Source organism: Tachypleus tridentatus, chromosome 2, assembly GCF_004210375.1.
Source record: "Tachypleus tridentatus isolate NWPU-2018 chromosome 2, ASM421037v1, whole genome shotgun sequence".
Lineage (NCBI taxonomy): Eukaryota > Metazoa > Arthropoda > Merostomata > Xiphosura > Limulidae > Tachypleus > Tachypleus tridentatus.
Genome location: NC_134826.1, coordinates 11728793 through 11756782, shown reverse-complemented (window position 1 = coordinate 11756782; position 27990 = coordinate 11728793). Strand labels below are relative to the sequence as shown.

Genomic DNA, 27990 nt, shown 5'->3' with positions numbered 1-27990 from the left:
GTTAACTAAATTCACAAAATTAATTTATTATAACAATTTGTATTCATCTATGTGTTTCTGACGTCTGTACTCTTCTCACAATGTTTAGCGATTAAATAAAAATAACTTGAAATATTGCATAAAGGCTCTTTATCTCCGCAGCATTTAAACTGAGAACTTTTAAAAAATAGCATTCAGGATGGCAAAAAAGAAAGGAAATGAAGGAGTTTTGAGGGCCTTCTGGTGTGAGTGAACCCATTTACTTGACAATTGGTGTCCAAATATAAGGGTTCGTACAATGTAATAATATAAGCTCAGACTTCAAGCCGGAGTCCCCTCCCCTCCATAAAGGAAATAAGGAGTTTGGGGGGATATTTTAGAAATAGTTATACTGATTTGTATAACAACTGTTTGTTTTGAATTTCGCGCAAAGCTACACGAGGGCCATTTGCGCTAGCCGTCCCTAATTTAGCAGTGTAAGACTAAAGAGAAGGCAGCTAGTCATCACCACCCATCACCAACTCTTGGGCTACTCTTTTACCAACAAATATTGGGAATGACCGTCACATTATAACGTTTCCACAACTGAAAGGGTAAGCATGTTTGGTGTGATGGGGATTCGAACCCGGGACTCTCAAATGACGATTCGAACGCCTTAACCCACTTCGCCATACCGGGCAGATGTATAGAGAATAATTCATATCTAGTATCCACTATCAATTGGTCGGAATGTGTATAGGAGATTCTCTCCTGGAGATGAAGTTTTTGTTTTTTATGGGTGGGAAAGGGTTATTGTCACTGCACTGACGGATTTATATTTAAAATGTGTGGTCATTCGAACTTGATACATTTCTTGTTGTATTTGTTGTTTCTTGTTACTTTTTATTGGTATTTTACTAGTACATGTACTTAAGAAATATCCAAATCAGATAATATTTAAAATTAAAAACATTAATATTATCATTAGTGCAACAAAATATTTTTTTTTACTTCAAGTTTTAAACGTGATCAGGTGACACTACTAAATTAGAATGTTGTTACAAATGGCAGGCTAAAAGTTTGTTTGTCGTCTGAATCTGCGTTGGTTAGTAAGGTATGTGATAAGATGTCGTTTTAATTAACGAGAGAGTTCATTTAGGTAATTTGTGAACTTGAAATGTACATTTGAACAAATATTATAGAAACGAGGGTTTTGAAAAATAAACTGGTTTCCACATAACAAACGTAGAATCGATTTTAGTGTTTATTTAGGTACTGGACGTGATTTCGTTTCGTAATCAGTGTAAATGGTGAAATTATTAGTTGATAAAACATTACGTGGCAGGTTTGGCTTTGTAAGTTTGATTGGTTGGGAGAGTAAGAAACAAAATGAAGAAAATAGAATGGGTCGTTTGAACTTTTAAGACTTAATTATTGGCTCTTTGCAAAACCAATCGTGTTTATTAATTAAAGTTTGAAAGATCAAACATATACTGTTGAATTGTAAGAGTATTCCTGCCTAGCATTAATAGCCAGACTAAATTTGTATTTTACATTTGGTTAAATTAAGTAGACTAGCTTTCTCACTGAGCTAGGTCGCCAGTTAAGGTTAGATTTTTAATTCCTAAAGTTAGAACTTGTGTTTTGTTATATTTTGCGCAAAGCTACGTAAGGGCATCTGTGCTAGCCATCCGCAATGTTAGAGTGATAAACTAGTTAATATCACCAACTCTTGGGTTTTCTTTTAAGTTGCATCATGGCCCCAAAATGTGGAGCATTTTTGTTTGTTTCAGTAGCGGGACACTAACTAGGAACCACAGTTTAGCACGCTAACTAATGAACTGTGCAAGATACTCTCATCAGACAAACACTTTAAATCTTCTATTGTGCTTCAAACCACGTCTCGCATCAGACAACTATTTTACACCATTATCACACCAAACAACTGTTCCACGTAACATCCTACAGTTTTTCTTGTGCTTCACATAATATTACTCACACTGAAGAGCGTAGGCGAATAGTTCCGCAGCCAAGTCGAAGGAAACTGGAAGCCGCCCGTTTAAAATATCTTGCTTGACTTGCAAAAAAATCTGATACCTGAAAGAAACAGAAAAATGAATTTCAGTTTTGCCGCCAAAAGTACCAAAAATTCTAAATCTAAAAATCGAATGCATCACTATATTCGTTATTTAGTGCTAAGACGTCTAAAAATGACCTATTATCTCCATTAAAATAATAAACTAAAAGTAAACATTTTCGTCGTATTTTTTACCGTGGCTTTATCTTGTGTTTTTAAATTTGGGAGAAATGGTATGACTTTGTGAAAAGTCTTTAATAATGCACAAAAATAAAATTAAAAATGGGTAAAATAATTAGGAATAAAACATTTAAAGCGTCATTTTATTATTAATACAAAATGCGTCACGAATGCTCAAATGCATAATTTTTATTACGTTAATAAAAAAGCAAAATATAGTTAGTGTACTTTGTTATCGAATGAAGTCTGCCGTCAGTAAGTCTATTAAAGTCACTGATTTAAGTGTTCGTTCAGTTAAAAATAGTTACGTAGCTGAAAACGCATTTATAATAATGCCGTTTTGGTCAAAAGAATAGACCTAACACCTAAAACAAAATATTTTTATCAAATACGTAAAAATTGAATTAATATTTATCGTGAAAGAAGACAATGAAAACTGTTTAAGATGTTTGAAAAATTTGACCCAAACATGTAGTGATTAAATAAAAAAAAAAAAACGAAGCAAACTATGGTTTAACTTGTGAACAGTGAATGGGGCGAAAGGTTGAGGCAAAACTGGTTTTCTGTGTTTAAATTCGTACTTGGTATAAATTATGTAGTTCTTCAGTCATAAACAAGACAATTTGCTTATCATTTGGTTCTGATAAACAATTAAACATTCCAATACTCCCTGCAGCGGTAAATGGCCTTAAGTGGTAACAACAGGTTCATTTGTCAGTCGCCGTCCTGACGACTTCTAAGGTCGGTCAGTGCCCAACCCTTGCCGACGGGTGAAATACAAGGTGGTTTTTAATAAGTCCCGTAGGTTATTGAAGATTCACATATGCGCTAACAGTATTTTCGCAATTTTAAAAAAAATATATGTACGTGGTCGCTTTACAAAATAGTTTTGTTAATCTAGCTCAGTAATTAACCGGCTCTAACTGAAAATATGCTTTCTTAAAACAGAGTTATACTAAACCGAACGTTAAGTATATTCAACAGCAGGATATATATACGACCGGAAGTATTTTCTTGCAAAGCCACAAGTGCTATTTCTCTGGGTTAGTGCAAAGCTACACTACAGACACCGTGCGGAATATCCTGGATTTTGGGGTTGTGATTTCGAATATTTATCGCTAATTCACCGGAGGACGTATCATACATGATAATAATAACAAATTCATAAATAAATGGGACATTTTGTTTAATAGCATAAACACACGCACAAAAAATATGTTAAACCATGAAAATAGTATATGGATGTTTTCGTTTCAAATCGTGTGTACTTGTCTGTCGCCCTCTATGTGTATGTATGTTATCAATTAGCACAGCACGAGCGCTTTACTGAAGTCTTATTTTATTGCCGACTTACTCCACGATCCTCGATCACAAGTATATATAAACCTAAACACGTGTTAACACCCTGTGGTGTAGTGTACCCTGAGTCACGGAATTAAAAAAATCCACACCTTGTACCCGCTGTGGCTACGGACAGTGAAAAAAAATACCCGAAAAAAACACAGTTTTAATTGATGGTTTGATAATATCTTTTAATTCTTCACTTGAGCAATAATTATAGCTTATTTTTATGTTTACTAATTTCTGGCTTCCATATGATAAGATTAATTACGATTGAAACAATTTACAAGGTAAAATTGCACTGCGCCTTGGAGTTTCTGTGATACCCTAACTTGATTATCCTGAGGAAAAAAGGCGAATCATTAAGAAAGTATATAATAAAATCTATTGTAACTGGAGGAAAAAATTAACCTTTCTAATTTAAATATGTATAATTAAGTACAGTCTGTTCTCTGAATAAAACCTTCCACTACATTTCACACTGAAAACTCGTCTTGTTGTACTCCAACTGAAATATTATGTCTCTACAACATTTCACATTGGAAACTCGCCTTGTTGTACTCCAACTGAAATATTATGTCTCTACAACATTTCACACTGAAAACTCGCCTTGTTGTACTCCAACTTAAATATTATGTCTCTACAACATTTCACACTGGAAACTCGCCTTGTTGTATTCCAACTGAAATATTATGTCTCTACAACATTTCACACTGGAAACTCGCCTTGTTGTACTCCAACTGAAATATTATGTCTCTACAACATTTCACACTGGAAACTTGTCTTGTTGTACTCCAACTGAAATATTATGTCTCTACAACATTTCACACTGAAAACTCGCCTTGTTGTACTCCAACTGAAATATTATGTCTCTACAACATTTCACACTGGAAACTCGCCTTGTTGTACTTCAACTGAAATATTATGTCTCTACAACATTTCACACTGAAAACTCGCCTTGTTGTACTCCAACTTAAATATTATGTCTCTACAACATTTCACACTGGAAACTCGCCTTGTTGTATTCCAACTGAAATATTATGTCTCTACAACATTTCACACTGGAAACTCGCCTTGTTGTACTCCAACTGAAATATTATGTCTCTACAACATTTCACACTGGAAACTTGTCTTGTTGTACTCCAACTGAAATATTATGTCTCTACAACATTTCACATTGAAAACTCGCCTTGTTGTACTTCAACTGAAGTATTATGTCTCCACAACATTTCACACTGGAAACTTGTCTTGTTGTACTCCAACTAAAATATTATGTCTCTACAACATTTCACATCGGAAACTTGTCTTGTTGTACTCCAACTGAAATACTTTGTCTCTACAATATTTCACACTGAAAACTCGTCTTGTTGTACTTCAACTGAAATATTATCTCTCTACAACATTTCACACTGAAAACTTGTCTTGTTGTACTTCAACTGAAATATTATGTCTCTACAACATTTCACACTGGAAACTTGTCTTGTTGTACTTCAACTGAAATATTATGTCTCTACAACATTTCACACTGAAAACTTGTCTTGTTGTACTTCAACTGAAATATTATGTCTATACAACATTTCTCACTGAAAACTTGTCTTGTTGTACTCCAACTGAAATATTATGTCTCTACAACATTTCACACTGGAAACTTGTCTTGTTGTACTCCAACTGAAATATTATGTCTATACAACATTTCACACTGAAAACTTGTCTTGTTGTACTCCAACTGAAATATTATGTCTCTACAACATTTCACACTGGAAACTTGTCTTGTTGTACTTCAACTGAAGTATTATGTCTCTACAACATTTCACACTGAAAACTCGTCTTGTTGTACTTCAACTGAAATATTATGTCTCTACAACATTTCACACTGGAAACTTGTCTTGTTGTACTCCAACTGAAATATTATGTCTCTGCAACATTTCACGTCGGAAACTTGTCTTGTTGTACTCCAACTGAAATATTATGTCTCTACAACATTTCACACTGAAAACTTGTCTTGTTGTACTTCAACTGAAATATTATGTCTCTACAACATTTCACACTGGAAACTTGTCTTGTTGTACTCCAACTGAAATATTATGTCTCTACAACATTTCACACTGAAAACTTGTCTTGTTGTACTCCAACTGAAATATTATGTCTCTACAACATTTCACGTCGGAAACTTGTCTTGTTGTACTCCAACTGAAATATTATGTCTATACAACATTTCTCACTGAAACTTGTCTTGTTGTACTCCAACTGAAATATTATGTCTCTACAACATTTCACACTGGAAACTTGTCTTGTTGTACTTCAACTGAAATATTATGTCTCTACAACATTTCATATCGGAAACTTGTCTTGTTGTACTCCAACTGAAATATTATGTCTCTACAACATTTCATATCGGAAACTTGTCTTGTTGTACTCCAACTGAAATATTATGTCTCTACAACATTTCACACTGAAAACTTGTCTTGTTGTACTTCAACTGAAATATTATGTCTCTACAACATTTCACACTGGAAACTTGTCTTGTTGTACTCCAACTGAAATATTATGTCTATACAACATTTCTCACTGAAACTTGTCTTGTTGTACTCCAACTGAAATATTATGTCTCTACAACATTTCACACTGGAAACTTGTCTTGTTGTACTTCAACTGAAATATTATGTCTCTACAACATTTCATATCGGAAACTTGTCTTGTTGTACTCCAACTGAAATATTATGTCTCTACAACATTTCATATCGGAAACTTGTCTTGTTGTACTCCAACTGAAATATTATGTCTCTACAACATTTCACGTCGGAAACTTGTCTTGTTGTACTCCAACTGAAATATTATGTCTCTACAACATTTCACACTGAAAACTTGTCTTGTTGTACTTCAACTGAAATATTATGTCTCTACAACATTTCACACTGGAAACTTGTCTTGTTGTACTCCAACTGAAATATTATGTCTATACAACATTTCTCACTGAAACTTGTCTTGTTGTACTCCAACTGAAATATTATGTCTCTACAACATTTCACACTGGAAACTTGTCTTGTTGTACTCCAACTGAAATATTATGTCTCTACAACATTTCATATCGGAAACTTGTCTTGTTGTACTCCAACTGAAATATTATGTCTCTACAACATTTCACACTGAAAACTTGTCTTGTTGTACTTCAACTGAAATATTATGTCTCTACAACATTTCACACTGAAAACTTGTCTTGTTGTACTCCAACTGAAATATTATGTCTCTACAACATTTCACATCGGAAACTTGTCTTGTTGTACTCCAACTGAAATATTATGTCTCTACAACATTTCACACTGAAAACTTGTCTTGTTGTACTTCAACTGAAATATTATGTCTATACAACATTTCTCACTGAAAACTTGTCTTGTTGTACTTCAACTGAAATATTATGTCTCTACAACATTTCACACTGGAAACTTGTCCTGTTGAATTGAAATAATGAATAAATACATTTCGCGGTAAAATCTTTCCAGGGAGATAATCTCTAAATGCAGAGTAATTTAATGTATAGTTTACAGAGATTTGTTTACAGATGTTACTAAAATGGATGTATAGTCTACAGAGGTTTGTTTACAGATGTTAATAAAATGGTTTTGTAAGTTAAGGGTTATGACTTGAATATTTATAATTGAATTTCTCTATCTTTTATACTGTTGTGGTATTAGTACATCATTGTTGGTTGGGAACTGTAAACTTGGAGCTGAGAAGTAACTTGCAGGGCGAATACATGCATAAAGTCACTGTACGAGGTCGCTTTAGAATTGGCTAAGTGGTGTATGTACAGTAGAACAGACATACAGGTGGAGGTTTTATGTGCCTTAAATTAATGTTAACCATTATTATATAGTGACTCGAGGAGTTTCGTATATATTGTTTGTTTAAACACAGCAGAAATATCATAGATGTGTCTTTTATCAATAAGTTTTATCAATCGGGATCGTTGAGAAATCATAAAAATGTTAAACAACAAACCAGTAAATCAAATGAACTTTCTTTGTTTACTTCTCGGATAATAAGGACAGTACCTTTTACATTTTAGTAGTGTTAATGCGGATTAGTGTTAGCACCTTTTACGTTGTTATAATTATAATTATACAGCTTTCCAAGTTCTTATTTGTCAAGTTTGACCTGGTCACTAAACGACCACGTTAGACAGATTATAATTCTGAAGTGACCTGATGGAAGGCAATCAATCAACGGTTCTCGCCGCCAACATACTGGGCGTCCGCAGATGTTTCTCCAGAGGGAAGGGGGCAAAGTCAGTATCAAGGGACGATGGACCCACCTTCAAAATTTTACCATTACGGTTAAGAGAATGGACAATCTCTTTGATGACGTTAATGAAAACTCCCATGTCCAGTATCCGCGAGGTGACCGTGGTAGCGACGTCTTATAACAATTAGCTACAGGGTAGATATCTGGAGGTTTTAAGTAAACTGCTGACAACCCTGGTGGGTTTTATTAGAACTACAAATTAAGTTTAATAAATAATGTGGAATTGTGAGCGAATAGAAACTAGTAACTTTAAACACATATGATGAATTTGTTTCTCATCTTCCAGGGGGATTAAGTGCTCTCTTAATCCCCATTGTGTTTCTCATCTTCCAGGGGGATTAAGTGCTCTCTTAATCCCCATCCCCCTCCATATGGACACCAATGTCCTTAATCCAATAACAGATGGATTGTCACTTATATAAAGCCCTGATTCAAGAGCGTGTTAAATATCATATAGTCATGGATTTGTAACACCGAACCAGAGCAAAAGTACGAGTGAAAATAGGAGTTATTAAAACTCAATTTTAAATTTATGAAATGTTGGAGTAAAATTATTATTATATTAAATTTATCAACTTAGTTTGTGTAAACACAAAAAATTATAAATCGTACCAAAACGATTTGACAAAAGTTACTGATGTTTTCCGCTAATGATTACAAGATTCAACCATATATTTTTATAGTGATTCAAAGCAAACTAAATTTTTAAATAAATTGTTATACAAAACCTGTTTCTACATATAATTGTATAAAACATGGCAAAAGTTTAATAATTTAATATATTGGTAATTGTGTTAAAAAACAGAATAAAACAGTTATTCATTCATTTGTTGCGACGGCTGGACATTAAATATTCTTTGTTTTGATTCGATTTTAGGACGTTTGTTTCATGTGGTCATTTTCCCGATATTATCAGTTGTGATATGTAGGTGAACAGCTTGATACCAATTATCCAGCATTCTGGTGGAACCTTGAAATACAAGGTTACTTGTTCAATAGTCTGATATTGAGGAACTTCGATTGTAGGAACCTTGAAATACAAGGTTACTTGTTTAATAATCTGATATTGAGGAACTTCGATTGTAGGAACCTTGAAATACAAGGTTACTTATTCAATAGTCTGATATTGAGGAATTTCGATTGTAGGAACCTTGAAATACATGGTTATTTGTTCAATAATTTCTATTCTGGTCTGATATTGAGGAACTTCTCTCATTAGGTCAGCCAATATTTTCTTTCCTGGTCAGTTCGATTCTGATGACCTTGAACTAGAGTTATTTCTTCACAACTGAAGACTCATGTGGTTTTATACACGATGGACACAAATAACGTTCATCAAAGACAGGTAACTGACATTCCAGTAAACACCAAATTTATTCAAAATCAGGCACAAAACTAAGGTCTATACTATGTAAAAACTACACTGACAAACACAACACCAACATTATTTATAAAATACAATGTGATAACTGCCACGACTTCTATATTGGAGAAACAAGCACAAAAATGAAAACTAGATTAAGAAAAAAAACGAACACTTTCACACGTTTTTGAACACTGCAAATCAAATAAACACAACGTAACCATAGAAAACACCCAGATACTAAGTCGGGAAACAAATATAAACAAACGTAAAATCAAAGAGGCCCTACTTATACAGCAACTAATTGTTTTATTTGTTTTTTTCGCACAAAGCTACTCGAGGGCTATCTGTGCTAGCCATCCCTAATTTAGCAGTGTAAGACTAGAGGGAAGGCAGCTAGTCATCACCACCCACCGCCAACTCTTGGGCTACTCTTTTACCAACGAATAGTGGGATTGACCGTAACATTATACGCCCCCACGGCTGGGAGGGCGAACATGTTTAGCGCGACGCGGGCGCGAACCCGCAACCCTCGGATTACGAGTCGCACGCCTTACGCGCTTGGCCATGCCAGGCCCTTACAGCAACTAAAACCAAAATTAAACCAATATAAATGAAAACCTTTATACCTATACTAATCAATAACCTAATATCCAACTGCAACGCCCCCTACAACCCCGTACCCGTTTATACTCTCGTCCCTAAGACATGTGTCCGGCAACGGTCACTCGCAAACTCTCTTTGTTAACCTGATGATGACCTAGGAGGGTCGAAACGTTGTTCTCTGCTTATCAAATGGGTATTAGCTTATCAAGTGCTAATACCCATACCAGCAGTTTTGAGATATATTTTTATTTCAAGTGGGTTTCTCGTCAGGAACAATGGTTTATCTCTGCTGCAAGAATCAGCTGAATATTTTGTAAGTCCATCAGCTTATTATTGACGCACTACGGAAAGTAAGTATTAATGTATAGTGGGATGGTCACGTACTATTTGAATTGGACATTATCAGTAAAGAACCTTGAAGCGATTTTTGGAGGATGAAGACACAGTACTAAGACCAGTTCCATATTCTTCCGCAGCACAAAGTAGTAGTAGAGTTAATAATTGAATCATATTATTACTTTGGGGACCTGATGTTTAAAGTAACAATTATCAATAAAATTAGTTGATATCACAGGTTACCTTCCAATGATTGGTTGTTCGGTGTAGCTTACTGGGCTTTGCACTGAGAAACGTGTTATGACAAGGATTACTTGATTAGAGGTTGGAGAGATTTACTTTGATGGGTGCTAAATTACTCTCGCGTGCAAACCAAATTAATTACATCTAAAAAATTCTTACAACTATGCAGAAACAGATGTTTCTGTTTGCTTTTATTCATCTAGAAAATTACTAACAGTGTTTCAAGAAAAGTCTGTACTAACAAACAATAAGTGGAAATTCCTAAACTTTGTTCGACACATTTGTAAGAACCGTTTTTTTACCTAATTCACAATAAAAGCTACTTAATAGCTCAAAAATTTTTAATAATTAGATAGAAGATATTTTTTTTGTTCTTGTCGAGTTTATTTTTTCAATTGTAAAGGTGCTTGACAATTCTTGTCAATACTTGAAAGTTAAGTGCCCTCAAAGGCAAAAGAAACAAGCTTAACAATTAAACTAGATTGGTGATAAAATGCTAATTTTTTACAAGACACAGACTGGGTGCAACCATTCTGTAAAACAAGCACGTTTCGGTTTTATTCTAACAACAGTACAACCATGCAGGCTAACAATGGACGCCTATGAACAAGTGACTATTTATCTTCCAAATTACTTTCATCTTGTGCTTCTGAATTTACAGTACGAAGAAAGTAATATATAAACAAACAAGTAAAAAAGTCTTGTCACCTAAATGATTGGAACTGCTAGTAATGTAAATAAAACAACGTAAAAAGAACAACAAACAAACATAGTAACCGTACAATACAATCTACAAGCAGTCCATCAAGTTTCATCGAAATCAAATAAAAATAAAACCAACTGGCATAAGGAAGGAAATAATAGATATTGAAACACGTCTCTTGTTATTTAAAGATTGTTCACCCTCTGAGTAATGTTAGAAAGCTAATTCTTTTGGGGAAAAAAATTGTGGTCGATCAAAGAAGCCATTACTAAGACATACAGACATTTTCAATATGGAGCTCCTATGTCCATATAGGGCAATGAAAAAACTGAGAACTGTCCAGGCCTCTTGTTTAACTAAATAAGGAAATCTGAAACTAAATAATGATTTAATAAAGTTCAAACTTCACGTTCTAGAAGTTCAGAGTTTTAGTTACGTTTCAGATTCTAGAAAGCGAAACAATAAAACAGAAACAAATCATTCCGGAACGTTTTACCTTGTGGTTTCTTCTACCAACTTGCACGGGTCAGATGCGTAAAACTTGACATTGAAATACAACGTGCACGGTGATGAATCTATCAAAAGAAAGAAGCACGTGATCTTACTTGGGGTAAGGTTGATAGTTTCAACTCGTGCTTAATATATTAACAATATAAGACGGAACAAACTAATTAAATACATTTACTTATATTGTATTAAAATAACGAGATACAACTATGTGTAAATGAAATAATAACCATATATAATTCAAGTGTAACTGAGTTTGCAGGTTTATGTTTAACCATGTTTACATAACGAATAGAATTTTTAAAATGTTCTTTCATATAACATTTTACTAAGTGAAATACAAACAAACAAACAGTGGTTTTTGTGTACATTTGTTTAAACATTTACACAGTAACAGTTATAGTTTATATGGAAGTAAAATGTTTTGTGTAATGGTTAAACATACACCTTCACTAATGTTGTACAAACACATCATTGATTAAACATACACTTACACTATCGTTGTATAAACACATCATTGATTAAACATACACTTACACTATCGTTGTATAAACACATCATTGATTAAACATACACTTACACTATCGTTGTACAAACACATCATTGATTAAACATACACTATCGTTGTATAAACACATCATTGATTAAACATACACTTACTATCATTGTATGAATACATCATTGATTAAACATACACTTACACTATCATTGTATAAACACATTATTGATTAAACATACACTTACACTATCGTTGTATAAACACATCATTAATTAAACATACACTTACACTATCGTTGTACAAACACATCATTGATTAAACATACACTTACACTATCGTTGTATAAACACATCATTGATTAAACATACACTAACACTAATGTTGTACAAACACATCATTGGTTAAACATACACTTACACTATCGTTGTACAAACACATCATTAATTAAACATACACTTACACTATCGTTGTACAAACACATCATTGATTAAACATACACTTACACTATCGTTGTATAAACACATCATTGATTAAACATACACTTACAATATCATTGTATGAATACATCATTGATTAAACATACACTTACACTATCGTTGTATAAACACATCATTGATTAAACATACACTTACACTATCGTTGTATAAACACATCATTGATTAAACATACACTTACACTCATACACAGTAATATTTATATCGCGATCCTCACAATGTTACTTTCACTTAATCCTAATATATCTTGTTTTTAATTAAGTTTTTGAAGGTTAGTAATTTAAACTGTCTAACTATATCGGAGTTACGTCGTCTGTTTATGTTTATTAATCCATTATTTCTCACAAACCAACCATCTTCCAAAGCAGCATGTTTAAACATTATCTGCTTGGTTAAGAAAATGTTACAAATGTTCACTAAATTAATACATATTAAACAACAACATATATGGATTGTTTGTTTTTAATAAACACAAAGTTACACAATGGGTAACTGTGCTGTGTCCAACACTGATATCAAAACTTGTTTTTTAGCATTGCAAGTCCGTATACTTTTAACAAGAACAGTTCAGTTACACAAACATGGAACTCATAATTTCTTTTATTTCAAAACAAACATGTTTGCTAAGTGTGATGCTGACAGTCCAAGACAAACATGTTTTATGTGTGATGCTGACACTCCAAGACAAACATGTCTACTATGTGTGATGCTGACACTCTAAGACAAACATGTCTACTATGTGTGATGCTGACACTCCAAGACAAACATGTTTATTATGTGTGATGCTGAAACTCCAAGATAAACATGTCTCTATGTGTGTGCTGACACTCCAAGACAATCATGTTTACTATGTGTGATGCTGACACTCCAAGATAAACACTAAACATGGAACTCATACATGTTTACTATGTGTTTGAAATTCCAAGATAAAAACTATGTGTGATGCTGACACTCCAAACATGTTTACTAAGTGTGATGCTGACAGTCCAAGACAAACATGTTTACTATGTGTGATGCTGACACTCCAAGACAAACATGTTTACTATGTGTGATGCTGACACTCCAAGACAAACATGTCTACTATGTGTGATGCTGACACTCTAAGACAAACATGTCTACTATGTGTGATGCTGACACTCCAAGATAAACATGTCTACTATGTGTGATGCTGAAACTCCAAGATAAACATGTCTACTATGTGTGGTGCTGACACTCCAAGACAATCATGTTTACTATGTGTGATGCTGACACTCCAAGATAAACATGTCTACTATGTGTGGTGCTGACACTAGTGAACTGTTTTTTTTTTAATACCACACCAAACAAAGAGTGAAAGAAACTATGAAAGTTGCTTCTCGTGGTCGGTATAACAACAAACCAACTAAATATCACTTCAGATTTCTTTTAACCAACATGCCCGCCAGGTGTCTTATTGTTTAGGAAAGAGTCAACCAAAGGCGTCACGACTTCAGGCAGCTGTCTCACGATCATTTTCCAATTATCAAGTGACCCTGTTCATCGTAAACTTCCCGACTGTGGGGGAGGAGGGGGGTTTAGATAACCCGACACTTACCCTAAACCTGTGATCATGAACTGAAAAATTATGAATCTAAATTTCTTAGAAATTATTATAGTTTACTTCCATACACAACAAGTTTTAGTCCAAGTAGGAGAAATTAGTAACAAGTATAACGTAGGGAAAATAACACAATGTGAAACTTCCCACGGTCGAATTGCCAACAAGGTCATATTTTAAAGGTACTTTGGTTCTTTAGAAAGAGAACAACGTTACAGTGATAACAGATACGAACCCAGAATTAGAAGTGATGCAGATGAAATAATAATGTTACGACTTACTACATCTTTACATTAAGTTGCATGAATTACTACATCTTTACAGTAATGGTTGTATGAGTTGCTACATCTTTACAGTAATACTTTTACGAGTTACTACAGTTACCTGGTGTCTATATGAGGTTTAGGGATGGTTCTTGAAATCCTTATTTCAGAGGAAGTCTAGTGTTTTACCCCTAATGTATGGGGTGAAGATACTTAAGACAAAGGGAAAAGAAACAACGTTAGCTTGACGTAAGTTACAGCAAACTTTATATACTATGTTAAATAGTTATGAACATACGCCAACAAAATTCATGTTTCTGTCAATAAATCATGTTATACTGCTCAATAAATCATTGTTGCTGTCTTTGTTATACGTGTAGTTAAGCTACAATAAATCATTGTTGCTGTCTTTGTTATACGTGTAGTTAAGCTACAATAAATCATTGTTGCTGTCTTTGTTATACGTGTAGTTAAGCTACAATAAATCATTGTTGCTGTCTTTGTTATACGTGTAGTTAAGCTACTTTCACTACAAGAGAGTCGATTATTGTAAGTGCGCGTGCCATGAATAAATATATGCGTGTTAGCGATCTGTAGTACTGTGAACACTTGACGTTCTGATATAGGTGGCGCAGGAGTGGCAGTTCCTTTCACTGGATTAGTTACAGGTCACTTGTGTCTCTGTTCTGCCCATCCGGTACGATTTGGCCAAATTTTAAGCACGTGACCTCACTGTAGTTTTCCACGCTACTGGTAGGTTATCTAAATACTGTCATATAAACCATGTCCCACAACGTGAAGAGAAGTGGAATAGAAGAAAAAAAAAAAAAAACATCGAGTGGAAAGACCTCTTTTGTTGAGCCAGAACGTTTTTCTGAAGACAACATACACTCGCACCCAGGGAATTACAATAAACCTTGACGTCACTTATAGTAAGTTAAAAAATTAAAATGTCTTGAGATTCTCGATATATCTTTTCTTTATACATACCGCTAAGAAGACAAATAATACGACATTAGAAACACGTTTATCAAGACATATCTTAGGACTTGACGTTATTTAGCCGTGATGAAAGACGAAAATAACTAGAAATTTCACCATGCGAATCTGAGAACAAAATTCAAAACAAAATATTCAATTTATAAGTCTTCGTATGGAACTGACTAAATAACAATATTGAAATAAGTTCAGAATAATTAATATACGAAGGGTGAACACTACCATGTCGTCTTAGCTTGTTTCGTACAAAGCTCTATTACCTTCCAGTGGACTGGCACTGACGTAACAAGACGCACGGTCTGTTTCCTCCACTATATTGGACTTCAAGTGGTCAAATTTGTCTTAGGTGAAAAATGACAAACTTGCCTTCCAGTGTCGTGTTATGCGACGCTACAAATCATCTCAACGACTTAAATAAGACAGATATATCAAGAAACTGAACAGCTGTAGTTTCAGTTCGTATCTTTCGCCACAGGGGATATTTATGCCGTTGACAGCAAGCATGTAAAGCCTAATAGAATATTCTATTATTATTCCTGTAATGTATCATCTGGTTCGTTCAGATTATTTGATAAAAATAATGTTTATGCATTTAATAACAGTTAATTTATTTATTTCTTCTATAACGTGCGCTATAAGTTAAACGCATTTTGACTCAGGTTATAGGTCAACGTTTGCAAACAAAGTTTGAACACGAAATACAATAATAACACACCTAACTTACAAATAACTTTACTTACAGAATTTTCTTACTGATTGATCGATTAACTTAATACACATAACAACTGTCACTATCAACACTGAATCTTCTTTAATTACTTAATCCAGTACTCTTTGATTTGATTGTAAAATGATTGGAAACTGGATGCTAGAAAAACACTTGGTGACTGACTGTACAAACTACTCATGTAATATATTAGTGACTATACAATCTACTTATGTAATATGTTAATGACTATACAATCTACTTATGTAATATGTTAGTGACTATACAATCTACTTATGTAATATGTTAATGACTATACAATCTACTTATGTAATATGTTAATGATTATACAATCTACTTATGTAATATATTAGTGACTATACAATCTACTTATGTAATATGTTAATGACTATACAATCTACTTATGTAATATATTAGTGACTATACAATCTACTTATGTAATATGTTAATGACTATACAATCTACTTATGTAATATATTGGTGACTATACAATCTACTTATGTAATATGTTAATGATTATACAATCTACTTATGTAATATATTAGTGACTATACAATCTACTTATGTAATATATTAGTGACTATACAATCTACTCATGTAATATATTAGTGACTATACAATCTACTTATGTAATATATTAGTGACTATACAATCTACTTATGTAATATATTAGTGACTATACAATCTACTTATGTAATATATTAGTGAATATACAATCTACTCATGTAATATGTTAATGACTATACAATCTACTTATGTAATATATTAGTGACTATACAATCTACTTATGTAATATATTGGTGACTATACAATCTACTTATGTAATATATTAGTGAATATACAATCTACTCATGTAATATGTTAATGACTATACAATCTACTTATGTAATATGTTAATGACTATACAATCTACTTATGTAATATATTGGTGACTATACAATCTACTTATGTAATATGTTAATGATTATACAATCTACTCATGTAATATATTAGTGACTATACAATCTACTTATGATATATATTAGTGACTATACAATCTCTTTATGTAATATATTAGTGACTATACAATCTACTTATGTAATATATTAGTGACTATACAATCTACTTATGTAATATATTAGTGACTATACAATCTACTTATGTAATATATTAGTGACTATACAATCTACTCATGTAATATGTTAATGACTATACAATCTACTTATGTAATATATTAGTGAATATACAATCTACTTATGTAATATATTAGTCACTATAGAATATACTCGTAATATATTGGTGACTATACAATCTACTTATGTAATATATTAGTGAATATACAATCTACTCATGTAATATGTTAATGACTATACAATCTACTTATGTAATATATTAGTGACTATACAATCTACTTATGTAATATATTGGTGACTATACAATCTACTTATGTAATATATTAGTGAATATACAATCTACTCATGTAATATGTTAGTGACTATACAATCTACTTATGTAATATATTGGTGACTATACAATCTACTTATGTAATATATTAGTGACTATACAATCTACTCATGTAATATATTAGTGACTATACAATCTACTTATGTAATATGTTGGTGACTATACAATCTACTTATGTAATATATTAGTGACTATACAATCTACTTATGTAATATATTGGTGACTATACAATCTACTTATGTAATATATTGGTGACTATACAATCTACTTATGTAATATATTGGTGACTATACAATCTACTTATGTAATATATTGGTGACTATACAATCTACTCATGTAATATATTGGTGACTATACAATCTACTTATGTAATATATTAGTGACTATACAATCTACTTATGTAATATATTGGTGACTATACAATCTACTTATGTAATATATTAGTGACTATACAATCTACTCATGTAATATATTAGTGACTATACAATCTACTTATGTAATATAATAGTGACTATACAATCTACTTATGTAATATGTTAATGATTATACAATCTACTTATGTAATATATTAGTGACTATACAATCTACTCATGTAATATAATAGTGACTATACAATCTACTTATGTAATATATTAGTGAATATACAATCTACTTATGTAATATATTAGTGACTATACAATCTACTCATGTAATATATTAGTGACTATACAATCTACTTATGTAATATATTGGTGACTATACAATCTACTTATGTAATATATTAGTGACTATACAATCTACTCATGTAATATATTAGTGACTATACAATCTACTCATGTAATATATTAGTAACTATACAATCTACTTATGTAATATATTAGTGACTATACAATCTACTTATGTAATATATTAGTGACTATACAATCTAATTATGTAATATATTGGTGACTATACAATCTACTTATGTAATATATTAGTGACTATACAATCTACTTATGTAATATATTGGTGACTATACAATCTACTTATGTAATATATTAGTAACTATACAATCTACTTATGTACTATATAAGTGACTATACAATCTACTTATATAATATGTTAATGACTATACAATCTACTTATGTAATATATTAGTGACTATACAATCTCTTTATGTAATATATTAGTGACTATACAATCTACTTATGTAATATATTAGTGACTATACAATCTACTTATGTAATATATTGGTCACTATACAATCTACTTATGTAATATATTAGTGACTATACAATCTACTTATGTAATATATTGGTGACTATACAATCTACTCATGTAATATATTAGTGACTATACAATCTACTTATGTAATATATTAGTGACTATACAATCTACTCATGTAATATATTGGTGACTATACAATCTACTTATGTAATATATTAGTGACTATACAATCTACTTATGTAATATATTAGTGACTATACAATCTACTCATGTAATATATTAGTGACTATACAATCTACTTATGTAATATATTAGTGACTATACAATCTACTTATGTAATATATTGGTGACTATACAATCTACTTATGTAATATATTAGTGAATATACAATCTACTCATGTAATATGTTAATGACTATACAATCTACTTATGTAATATATTGGTGACTATACAATCTACTTATGTAATATATTAGTGACTATACAATCTAGTCATGTAATATATTAGTGACTATACAATCTACTGATGTAATATGTTAATGACTATACAATCTACTTATGTAATATATTAGTAACTATACAATCTACTTATGTAATATATTAGTGACTATACAATCTACTTATGTAATATATTAGTGACTATACAATCTACTTATGTAATATATTGGTGACTATAAAATCTACTTATGTAATATATTAGTAACTATACAATCTACTTATGTAATATATTGGTGATTATTCAATCTACTTATGTAATATATTAGTGACTATAAAATCTACTTATGTAATATGTTAATGGCTATACAATCTACTTATGTAATATATTAGTGACTATACAATCTACTTATGTAATATATTAGTGACTATACAATCTACTTATGTAATACATTGGTGACTATACAATCTACTTATGTAATATATTAGTGACTATACAATCTACTTATGTAATATGTTAATGACTATACAATCTACTTATGTAATATATTAGTGACTATACAATCTCTTTATGTAATATATTAGTGACTATACAATCTACTCATGTAATATGTTAATGACTTTACAATCTACTTATGTAATATATTAGTGACTATACAATCTACTTATGTAATATATTAGTGACTATACAATCTACTTATGTAATATATTAGTGACTATAGAATATACTCGTAATATATTGGTGACTATACAATCTACTTATGTAATATATTAGTGAATATACAATCTACTCATGTAATATGTTAATGACTATACAATCTACTTATGTAATATATTAGTGACTATACAATCTACTTATGTAATATATTGGTGACTATACAATCTACTTATGTAATATATTAGTGAATATACAATCTACTCATGTAATATGTTAATGACTATACAATCTACTTATGTAATATATTGGTGACTATACAATCTACTTATGTAATATATTAGTGACTATACAATCTACTCATGTAATATATTAGTGACTATACAATCTACTTTTGTAATATGTTAATGACTATACAATCTACTTATGTAATATATTAGTGACTATACAATCTACTTATGTAATATATTAGTGACTATACAATCTACTTATGTAATATATTGGTGACTATACAATCTACTTATGTAATATATTAGTGACTATACAATCTACTTATGTAATATGTTAATGACTATACAATCTACTTATGTAATATATTAGTAACTATACAATCTACTTATGTAATATATTAGTGACTATACAATCTACTTATGTAATATATTAGTGACTATACAATCTACTTATGTAATATATTGGTGACTATAAAATCTACTTATGTAATATATTAGTAACTATACAATCTACTTATGTAATATATTGGTGACTATTCAATCTACTTATGTAATATATTAGTGACTATAAAATCTACTTATGTAATATGTTAATGGCTATACAATCTACTTATGTAATATATTAGTGACTATACAATCTACTTATGTAATATAATGGTGACTATACAATCTACTTATGTAATACATTGGTGACTATACAATCTACTTATGTAATATATTAGTGACTATACAATCTACTTATGTAATATGTTAGTGACTATACAATCTACTTATGTAATATATTAGTGACTATACAATCTCTTTATGTAATATATTAGTGACTATACAATCTACTTATGTAATATATTAGTGACTATACAATCTACTTATGTAATATGTTAGTGACTATACAATCTACCTATGTAATATATTAGTGACTATACAATCTACTCGTAATATATTGATGACTATACAACCTACTTATGTAATATATTAGTGACTATACAATCTACTCATGTAATATGTTAATGACTATACAATCTACTTATGTAATATATTGGTGACTATACAATCTACTCATGTAATATGTTAATGACTACACAATCTACTTATGTAATATATTGGTGACTATACAATCTACTTATGTAATATGTTAATGAATATACAATCTACTCATGTAATATGTTAATGACTATACAATCTACTTATGTAATATATTAGTGACTATACAATCTACTTATGTAATATATTGGTGACTATACAATCTACTTATGTAATATATTAGTGACTATTTTTTATGTAGAGGAGTGAACAACGTTTCGACCTTCTTCGGTCATCGTCAGGTGAAAACGGCATAATATACGACCAATAGTTACAGTGTCAAATAAACACACATCATAATAAACGACCAATAGTTACAGTATCAAAATAAACACGTAATAATATATGACCAACATTTTCGACACTAAATAAATTATATAACAGTCCATTAATCTTCACGTAAATAGTCCAGGCCGGTATCTAGTAGACCCAGGGTATGGTAAACTATTTCGATTTATTGTCAAACCCTTTTTTGTGAATCATAAATAATTTTACCTGTATTCAAGATACATTATTATATTATATAATGTTATATTATTATAGTTTGAACTTTGGTGTCCGTCCAAGTATCCTTCTCTCTCACGTTTAAAAAGTTGTACAGCCAGGTACAACTCAATACTCACTTTGGAAATGACCATGGCACAGGATATTCTACACTAGATTGTCAGTAATTAATTACACTGTTATTTTAACATGATATTCTACACTAGATTGTCAATAATTAATCACATGGCTATTTAACAGGATATTCTACACTAGATTGTCAATAATTAATCACACGACTATTTAACAGGATATTCTACACTAGATTGTCAGTAATTAATCACACGGTTATATTAACAGGATATTCTACACTAGATTGTCAATGATTAATCACACGGCTATTTTAACATGATATTCTAACTAGATTGTCAGTAATTAATCACACGGTTATATTAACAGGATATTCTACACTAGATTGTCAATAATTAATCACACGGCTATTTTAACATGATATTCTAACTAGATTGTCAGTAATTAATCACACGGTTATATTAACAGGATATTCTACACTAGATTGTCAATGATTAATTACACGGCTATTTTAACATGATATTCTAACTAGATTGTCAATGATTAATCACACGGCTATTTTAACAGGATATTCTACACTGGATTGTCAATAATTAATCACACGGCTATTTTAACATGATATTCTAACTAGATTGTCAATGATTAATCACACGGCTATTTTAACAGGATATTCTACACTGGATTGTCAATGATTAATTACACGGCTATTTTAACATGATATTCTAACTAGATTGTCAATGATTAATCACACGGCTATTTTAACAGGATATTCTACACTAGATTGTCAGTAATTATTCACACGGATATTTTAACATGATATTCTACACAAGATTGTCAGTAATTAATCACACGGATATTTTAACATGATATTCTACACTAGATTGTCAGTAATTAATCACACGGCTATTTTAACATGATATTCTACACTAGATTGTCAGTAATTAATCACACGGTTATATTAACCGGATATTCTACACTAGATTGTCAGTAATTAATCACACGGCTATTTTAACATGATATTCTACACTAGATTGTCAATAATTAATCACACGGCTATTTTAACAGGATATTCTACACTAGATTGTCAGTAATTAATCACACGGTTATTTTAACAGGATATTCTACACTAGATTGTCAATAATTAATCACACGGCTATTTTAACAGGATATTCTACACTGGATTGTCAATGATTAATTACACGGCTATTTTAACATGATATTCTAACTAGATTGTCAATGATTAATCACACGGCTATTTTAACAGGATATTCTACACTAGATTGTCAGTAATTAATCACACGGATATTTTAACATGATATTCTACACCAGATTGTCAGTAATTAATCACACGGATATTTTAACATGATATTCTACACTAGATTGTCAGTAATTAATCACACGGCTATTTTAACATGATATTCTACACTAGATTGTCAGTAATTAATCACACGGTTATATTAACAGGATATTCTACACTAGATTGTCAGTAATTAATCACACGGCTATTTTAACATGATATTCTACACTAGATTGTCAATGATTAATCACACGGTTATTTTAACATGATATTCTAACTAGATTGTCAATGATTAATCACACGGCTATTTTAACAGGATATTCTACACTAGATTGTCAGTATTTAATCACACGGTTATTTTAACATGATATTCTACACTAGATTGTCAGTAATTAATCACACGGATATTTTAACAGGATATTCTACACTAGATTGTCAATAATTAATCACACGGCTATTTAACAGGATATTCTAACTAGATTGTCAATGATTAATCACACGGCTATTTTAACAGGATATTCTACACTAGATTGTCAATGATTAATCACACGGTTATCTTAACATGGTATTCTACACTAGATTGTCAATAATTAATCACACGGCTATTTTAACAGGATATTCTACACTAGATTGTCAGTAATTAATCACACGGTTATTTTAACAGGATATTCTACACTAGATTGTCAATAATTAATCACACGGCTATTTTAACAGGATATTCTACACTGGATTGTCAATGATTAATTACACGGCTATTTTAACATGATATTCTAACTAGATTGTCAATGATTAATCACACGGCTATTTTAACAGGATATTCTACACTAGATTGTCAGTAATTATTCACACGGATATTTTAACATGATATTCTACACAAGATTGTCAGTAATTAATCACACGGATATTTTAACATGATATTCTACACTAGATTGTCAGTAATTAATCACACGGCTATTTTAACATGATATTCTACACTAGATTGTCAGTAATTAATCACACGGTTATATTAACCGGATATTCTACACTAGATTGTCAGTAATTAATCACACGGCTATTTTAACATGATATTCTACACTAGATTGTCAATAATTAATCACACGGCTATTTTAACAGGATATTCTACACTAGATTGTCAGTAATTAATCACACGGTTATTTTAACAGGATATTCTACACTAGATTGTCAATAATTAATCACACGGCTATTTTAACGGGATATTCTACACTGGATTGTCAATGATTAATTACACGGCTATTTTAACATGATATTCTAACTAGATTGTCAATGATTAATCACACGGCTATTTTAACAGGATATTCTACACTAGATTGTCAGTAATTAATCACACGGATATTTTAACATGATATTCTACACCAGATTGTCAGTAATTAATCACACGGATATTTTAACATGATATTCTACACTAGATTGTCAGTAATTAATCACACGGCTATTTTAACATGATATTCTACACTAGATTGTCAGTAATTAATCACACGGTTATATTAACAGGATATTCTACACTAGATTGTCAGTAATTAATCACACGGCTATTTTAACATGATATTCTACACTAGATTGTCAATGATTAATCACACGGTTATTTTAACATGATATTCTAACTAGATTGTCAATGATTAATCACACGGCTATTTTAACAGGATATTCTACACTAGATTGTCAGTATTTAATCACACGGTTATTTTAACATGATATTCTACACTAGATTGTCAGTAATTAATCACACGGATATTTTAACAGGATATTCTACACTAGATTGTCAATAATTAATCACACGGCTATTTAACAGGATATTCTAACTAGATTGTCAATGATTAATCACACGGCTATTTTAACAGGATATTCTACACTAGATTGTTAATAATTAATCACACTATCATTCAGATTCGAAGACGTGATGTAATAATAATAATAAAAATGTAGATTTACCTTATGTTATTACTGAGTGGTTCTTAACACGACTGAAATGTTCCACAGTTACTTTTCAGGGTATACTGTGTAAGTAGCTCAGAGATTTGGCTCTGAGTGAAACCAAAAGTCAAACACAATTAAACTTGAAATAATTTAAATTTTAACTTAAAATTTGCCGTCACTCGGGACGGACACTGTTGTTCTTTAACTTCAACATTAGAATGTGGTGATAGAAGAAACAGACAACCCCAAGAATCCAAGGTTATATTATTTTAACCATTAGCCACATTATTCACAGAAAAGATAAAAATACAAACTTTAAAACTGATATTTTAATTAAAATTTACCTTTCAGCTGTTTTACCACGTTCTTAGTTGAATCTAACCAGTGCTGAAAAAACAAAACAAAACAAAACATGAAAAGCCTTATCAATAGAGAAACACCTTTTTTTTGCTACAAGTGAAACTGAAGGGTACAGGGTAATTACTGTAGATCTCTAATGTGCATGTTTTGGCAGCCTACCAACCACATGCTTCAATTGTCACATGGAAATTACATACTGAAAATTCAAAGAACACGTGGAAAAATTATGGGAATAGAAACAGCTGCCAGTTTTCCACATGAACTAAAACAATAGAATATAGAAAAAATGTATTGTTAATTTATGTTATTAAAATAAATTTATAAACATTTTTTGAAATCTGGAATAATTTACAGCAAAATATAGGTATATTGACGATTTAATTAGTGTTATTAGTCCGGTATTAAGTAATTATAATGGTAATGTTTATCCTAAATTATTTCGCATTTTAAAAGTTTCGACCTTTTTTTCGAACAATAATGTTCCAATAAACGACACGTGCTGAGTACACAGTTTCTTAGGTATGACAGAATTAGTAGAAATGTACATTTCTTATTATCTAATAAGATAATATATCAATTAATATTAATACATTAGTACATATAATCATTTGTACTGGGTTTGAAGAGAAAACTTTAATTACATATTTTAAAATAGCTTGTAATATATAAAGCATTTATATAGATTAGGAAATAGTGAGTTATACACAATTATAACATATACAATGAAAGTTATTCCTAAAAGTTATTGTACGGAAAATACGCGGAATGATTTGTTTGGTTATTTCATATCATGTGTAGCCAGACTTGTATCACCTGCTGTTATGTGGTTGGTTCTCTTTAGAAACACTGAAGATCCACATAGTAACATGGAGCTACAGTAATAATTTAGAATGGGCTTAATGCAGCAATAGCTTTACATTTTGGTAGTCATGTCCAAACATCATATTGTAAACTGTAATAGCTTTACATTTTGGTAGTCATGTCCAAACATCATATTGAAAACTGTAATAGCTTAACATTTTGGTAGTCATGTCCAAACATCATATTGTAAACTGTAATAACTTAACATTTTGGTAGTCATGTCCAAACATCATATTGTAAACTGTAATATCTTAACATTTTGGTAGTCATGTCCAAACATCATATTGTAAACTGTAATAGCTTAACATTTTGGTAGTCATGTCCAAACATCATATTGTAAACTGTAATAGCTTAACATTTTGGTAGTCATGTCCAAACATCATATTGTAAACTGTAATAGCTTAACATTTTGGTAGTCATGTCCAAACATCATATTGTAAACTGTAATAGCTTTACATTTTGGTAGTTATGTCCAAACATCATATTGTAAACTGTAATAGCTTAACATTTTGGTAGTCATGTCCAAACATCATATTGTAAACTGTAATAGCTTAACATTTTGGTAGTCATGTCCAAACATCATATTGTAAACTGTAATAGCTTAACATTTTGGTAGTCATGTCCAAACATCATATTGCAAACTGGAATAGCTTTACATTTTGGTAGTCATGCCCAAACATCATATTGTAAACTGTAATAGCTTAACATTTTGGTAGTCATGCCCAAACATCATTTTGTAAACTGCAATGCTAACTTTAGTGACAGTTTTGTAGTCTCACACATTTATGTCACCCATAATTATTTTTTTTTGTGAGCGATCATCTTCCCACCCACCTCTAGCTGTGAAAGGTAAAAATGTGTGACGTTGTGGGCTACAGCACCCAAATCTCTTCCATTTTTTTTTCTAAGCACGTGAGGCAAGTTAAACTGGATAAACGGTGTATCTTTGTGTCTTATTTACTCTGGTAACTAAAAACCAGGGCAATTACTTAATGACCCACTTTATGATTTGCGCCCTGGTGTTGGATGTTTGTCTATATACATATAGTAAAGAAACGACCTTATTTGTAATGATATCTTTAAAAAACTGCTTGTCCTGGAGTCATACTGACAATTGTAAGATTTATTCAGGAAAGACTAGATACGTGACAGGATGTTAAAGAACATCACGTAACGTGTTCAAAAAGTTGTATCTAGAAACGTCTAGAAATAGTATGCCTTAGTACACTTATTTGACCCTATTGGGCTTAATCATAAAAAAATATTCACCTGAAGAAATGTAGAACAAATTTTATTACGTAGAGTATGGAACTATCACGAATCACGTGATCCACCCAAATCTCCAGTGCGCGTAATGTTAGAATTTAAGGTATCTGTGTATATATATAATTAACTCTGGAATTTATCAACAGCTAATGAAACCACTTTGAACTTCACACAACATCAGCTATTGTCATCTCTCTTAGTATTAGTCGAGCTTCACACGCATGCGCGTTTGTTTGACAAATGATTGTTCCTAAAACAGTCGCACTGCTTCCAGTTTGTTCAAATACATCGAACAAACGAAGAAGAAAGGCCTAGTAGTGAACAAAGTTAAGCCGATCTCACTCCAGGTTTATTGTTTTACAATTTTCGCAAAACGATAGACTGAGGTGAAAGCAACATACGGGCTACTTAGTCTTAACTGTAGTACGTATTTTTTTCTGGACAACGCTTCTGTGAGAAAGTTTAATATAAGAATTTATTGCTTTTCTATAACACGG

General features: G+C 31.2%; 1 protein-coding gene across 1 annotated transcript in view; it reads right to left on the bottom strand.

Moving 5' to 3' along the window:
- Nucleotides 1-27990, bottom strand: part of LOC143241403 (band 4.1-like protein 4) — a 114107-nt gene that overhangs the window by 40446 nt on the left and 45671 nt on the right. Inside the window, exons 3-5 of the mRNA XM_076484774.1 lie at nt 25351-25393; nt 11606-11684; nt 1958-2055 (exon numbers count right to left, since the gene is read on the bottom strand). Coding sequence (XP_076340889.1) covers nt 1958-2055; nt 11606-11684; nt 25351-25393 — 220 coding nt within the window. The remainder of the gene's footprint in view (nt 1-1957; nt 2056-11605; nt 11685-25350; nt 25394-27990) is intronic.